Here is a 4455-nt window from a genome sequence, read left to right on the forward strand (position 1 = left end):
CCGCAGGACGCCCTCCCCTGCTGCCGCTGCCGCCGCCGCCGCCGCCGTCGCCGTCGCGGCAGGCGCGCGTGAGCCATGCGTCCAGTGCGCAGCGCACCGCCGCCAGCTTCTGCTGGTACACCCTCTGGGCCTCCGCGTGGCGCCGCGCCCTGGGGGAGAGTTGACGTTTGGGTGGGGTTGGCGTAAAGCACGAAGTGCACGTGTTTTGTGCAATATGTGTGTGTGTGTGTGTGTGTGTGTGTGTGTGTGTGTGTGTGTGCAAGTGCGGCGCGTTTGTCTGAGCGTGTATGTTTGTTTGTGTGCGTGCTGCTGTGATGGAACCTGATGAGGGTATCAACAACAGGTGTCCACAGCTTGCACAGGTGCCCTCAAGGCCTGAAAGTGGAGCGGTCCAAGCGCAACTTTGATGATACGTCCCCCTGAACCCCACCCCCTGGCTGCAACATCCTGCTCATCGGCATCAAATCGGCACGTGAATCCTGGGGTCCCAACCCCGCAGGGCCTTGCTCCCCAACTGTTATATTTATCCTCCGCGCGCTGGGCCGCCAACACCTGGCTGGGGCAACCCCCTCTGAAACAGAAAGGACCTACCATTCTCATCAGCCCTAGCCCCTGCACTCAGCTTCCTTCAACCTTCGACCCTGAAACCATCGGGCGCAGCTTGCTTTGATAGCAAGCTGCGGCACTGGCCGCGGTACTCCCCCCCCCCCACGAGGGTCCCACTGCTGCGCCCTCACCTGGCCTTGTCCTTGTGGTATATGGTCAGCCACCAGAGCATGACATTCTCAAGACCAACCTGGATAGCATGGCAGAGGATTGCACAATTCAATGATATCAGAGGGCCGGGACGAGGCTAGAAAGGAGGAGCAGAAAGGGAGAGTCTTGCCACAAGCGGGATCGCACCAGCCGCGAACGCGGTAAAGAAACCGCATGGCCCCCGGCCCGCGGTCAGGGCGGGGCTGGTGCCGGCGCCTGCGGCGGGCTTTGCCGACCGCTGATTGGGGGATATGCTTGCAACGTGCCCGCGGCACTGCAGGTCAACGCCTACCAGGATGAGCGTCACGTAGGAGCAGAGCACCAGCTGCTGCAGCGCGGTCACGTAGGAGCTGGCGGGGGTCATGCCTGGCCGGGGTTGACGCGCATGGGGTGACGGGTGGGTGACGAGTGGGTGCATGGCATGGCGTGGTGACGGTTTAAGAGACGACAGCCAGATTCTTTGGGCTCAAGACCAAGCGACGTGTTGCGTTTGCGTGCAGGTGTGCGTGTTTGATGCGCACGCCGTCTGGTGAGTGGCGGCGCTCGCAGCAACCAGATTTGATGGGACCGTGGCCGTTCAAGTCGGAGCAGCTCGGCCGTAGCCTGGGCGTGGCGCGGCCGCTCAGGCCAGGGAAGGGCCTCGGTAGCTGCCCCTCCCCCAAGGCATCAACCTCGTACGCCGCACAATCCGAGGGTCCAGGGCCGACGCCCACCCGTGATGACGAACTGGATGGCCGCGAGGGCGAGGAAGAGCCCCGTGACTGCCCCCAGGCGCGCCTCCATGTCCTTGCGGGGCAGCAGGAACACCAGGAAGGCCAGCCAGGTGGTGGCCACAATAGGGAAGATGGCTGCCGGGGGGAGGGGGGCAGGCGGGAAGGGGGTGCAATCGGGTGCGGTCAGAACGTCGCGCACGCATCAAGTTGGGAGGGTGCTGCGTGTGTCGCCTGTGCTCACACGTTCGCGTGCGTCCGCCACCTTGGAAGCCCGGCATTCAGCTCTATGGACCTGCGATGCAGCAACCCCACACCACCAAATCCAGTCATAATCACGGTTCGCACGTGATGCCCCCTCCACCCCGGACGCCGCTCACCCATGAGGAAAAACGGCACCCAGAACCGCCGCACGTGGATGTGGATGTTCAGCCCCGACACCGAGATCGGCTCCCCAACCACCCCCGCCACGAGCGAGGTGCGGTAGAAAACAGAGGCCCGGGGGTCCGGCAGCGCGCCAATTGTCGCGGCGCACTCCTGGGCGCGGCCTTCGCCCATCAGCGGCGCCATGTAGTCCGGGACGAGGGGGGAGGGGTCGGTCGGGGCGGAGGGCCCATTGGCGTGCGCGAGGGGCTGGGAGCAGAGGGGGTAGGAGTACTTTGTGAGTGTCACGCCGTCGACGCCCCAGCCGCTGAGCTGGTCGGAGCCTGCGGGGTGGGGCGATGGGGGAAAGCGTGTGTGTGTGTGTGTATGTGCATGTGTGTGTGTGTGTGTGTGTGTGTGTGTGTGTGTGTGCGCGCGCACGCGCGCGTGTGCGCGCGCTCGCGTGCGTGTGTGCACATCCTTTGAGAGGTGCCATGTTTGCTGTGTACCGAGCTGGCAGGTTGGCTTTGACTCGGCTGATGCGACGCGGCGGTCGGCGCAAGCGCACGCAGCTCAGACAAGCAAAAATACACTTGAGACACCAGGCGGAGTGAGGAGACGCGGACAAACGCCAGAAGCGCCATTGGCAGCTGGGCCCGTGAGTAAGCCCGAGCTCCCGGGCCAACCGGCGCACCCGTGCGTGCCGTGAACATGGCGTTGCCTGTGACAGAGGGGATCAGGTTGACCAGGGCGCCGCTCCAGCCCATGCGCGCCTGCAGCGATTTGGGGTGGTTGGCGGCGGTTGGAGTGGGGCGGCCGCATGCAGGAGGGCCGGGAGGAGTCGGGCAGGCACGAGATCTTTTGGCTGGAGGCGGAGCCCTGTCAAGCCAAGGGAGAAAGGCGTGCAAGGCACGGCAAGCGGGCGCCACAACAGGCGCACGGCCCCCTGGTCAGGCAAAATAGGGAAGGGAGCAGTGGCCTGCAAAGCCCGGCGACCGCGGGCGGGGCCGCAGGCGCCTGTCGCGCACAGCCGCTGCGGCATGACGGCAGCCCAAGGGCGCACGCGCGTGCCCACCTCTGGCACTTCCATCTGCACCAGCAGCGACTGCCTGTCAAACGGGTATGCCTGAGGGGGGATACGTGTGCGCACGCGCGTGTGCGCGTGCGCGGGTGCGGGTTCGTGCGTGTATGCGTGCATGCAGGTGTGCATGCATGTATATGAGCGTGAATGCGTGTGTACGTGCGTGTGCATTTGTTTCAACGGGGAGAAGGGAAGCAGGTCGGTCAATAGCAAGGTGCCATGCTGCTGCTTTGATCTGTTTCTCCTCATTCAACGCTTGATGCCAGGATTTCGCAAATATCACGGGCCACGAAACAATCGACGGTTGACTCGGGACCCTGGGACCCCGCAGGCCCCGGGGCAGGCACACAGGAACCATCCCTGGCGCAGACACGCCCCGGGAGGCGTCCAGGCTGAGTTGCTTGTCTGCAACACGCACGTGGAGCTTGTAGTGCAGGCGGCCTGGGGGGGGGGTCCATCCCAGGCAGCCCCGCGCTCACCCGCAGGTCCATTGAGGTGTAGTAGACCGCGTGGACATTGCGCCAGTACCAAACGTTGTCGCCGTCAGGGTTCCAGCCGAAGGCGTAGCGGACGATGCGGTCCTGCGGGGAGGGGTGTGGGGCGGGTGACACCCAGAGTTCAGGGTCCGACGGCTCACACCCGCATCTTCAGAGCGTGCTCGGCTGACAACGCCACATGTGACAGATTTGCTCGAGCCAATTACTACTACTCCGGATCTCATCTCATCCTGTCATCACCTGCGGCAGCCATCTGATGTTGGTCATAGCTACATAGGGCTGCCAAACGTCGTCGCAGCAGCCGCCTGCGATCGCCTTGCCGGTTGATTGGCAGGGGTACTTGCCTGGACGTCAGAAAGAGAGAGTATGTTTGGGAAAGGGTGGGGTGGGTACGCGTGTTGGTGCGTGTCTGCACGTGCATGCATTGGTGTGTGCATTTGAGTGTGCATGTACGCACGCTTATGGCACTGGGGGACCCCGCTGTTTGCAAGGATGATTAAAACAACGAAGACATGCTGATCATATGCAAGATGCGTCCCGGGAAGCAGGCAGGCGCCCGCCGCCGCGGGGCGCGCGCCGGGACCAGCGTAGCTCGCATTCGAAGGTGGAGTTGGGCGCCGTCATCTTCTCCTGGGCGGCGTCGATCTGAGCCTTGGCCTTGGGGTCCCGCCAGCTCATGTAGATCCACAGGACGGCCTGGGTTTTTGGCATGAGACGTATTGAGATTTCAGGTATCAGGGTCGCTGCTTGTTGCGCCGAAACCGCCAGAGGCGGCAGGTGGCGCGAGCCGCAGGCACGCACCCGCCACGCGCCCACGCCGTAGCCCTGCATTCCTGTGGCGAGCCGCCCCATGCCGGCCCGGATCACCCGTTCACAGCGGCGACCCCCGACCACAGCCTCGCCCTCGGCTCGTCCCCGCCGCTGCGCCTGACGCTTGCCGCTCAGCGCCTCCACATCCCTATGATACCCTTTGCTAGTCTAGGGGGGCATGCGTTCGGTCCCCCAATGCGACGACCACCCTGGACCCCCCCTTTGACCCCCCCCAACC

At 64.3% G+C, this 4455-nt stretch overlaps 2 protein-coding genes across 2 annotated transcripts; both read right to left on the reverse strand.

The window, feature by feature from the left end:
- Positions 1 to 733: 733 nt before the first annotated feature.
- MNEG_14396 (hypothetical protein) lies at positions 734 to 3674 on the reverse strand (the record flags this gene model as incomplete). The annotated part of the gene is made up of 8 exons (XM_014037131.1): positions 734 to 796; positions 1049 to 1122; positions 1470 to 1604; positions 1847 to 2173; positions 2524 to 2602; positions 2905 to 2955; positions 3390 to 3491; positions 3648 to 3674. The coding sequence occupies 8 exons, from the start codon at positions 3672 to 3674 to the stop codon at positions 734 to 736; spliced, it is 858 nt and encodes a 285-aa protein (XP_013892585.1).
- Positions 3675 to 3926: 252 nt separating this feature from the next.
- Positions 3927 to 4103, reverse strand: MNEG_14397 (hypothetical protein; the record flags this gene model as incomplete). Its single annotated transcript, XM_014037132.1, has 1 exon — positions 3927 to 4103. A coding segment is annotated over one exon (177 nt), but the record flags the coding sequence as incomplete, so codon positions are not given.
- Positions 4104 to 4455: the final 352 nt, after the last annotated feature.

The sequence above is a fragment of the Monoraphidium neglectum genome (assembly GCF_000611645.1).
Source record: "Monoraphidium neglectum strain SAG 48.87 unplaced genomic scaffold scaffold04456, whole genome shotgun sequence".
Classification (NCBI taxonomy): Eukaryota; Viridiplantae; Chlorophyta; class Chlorophyceae; order Sphaeropleales; family Selenastraceae; genus Monoraphidium; species Monoraphidium neglectum.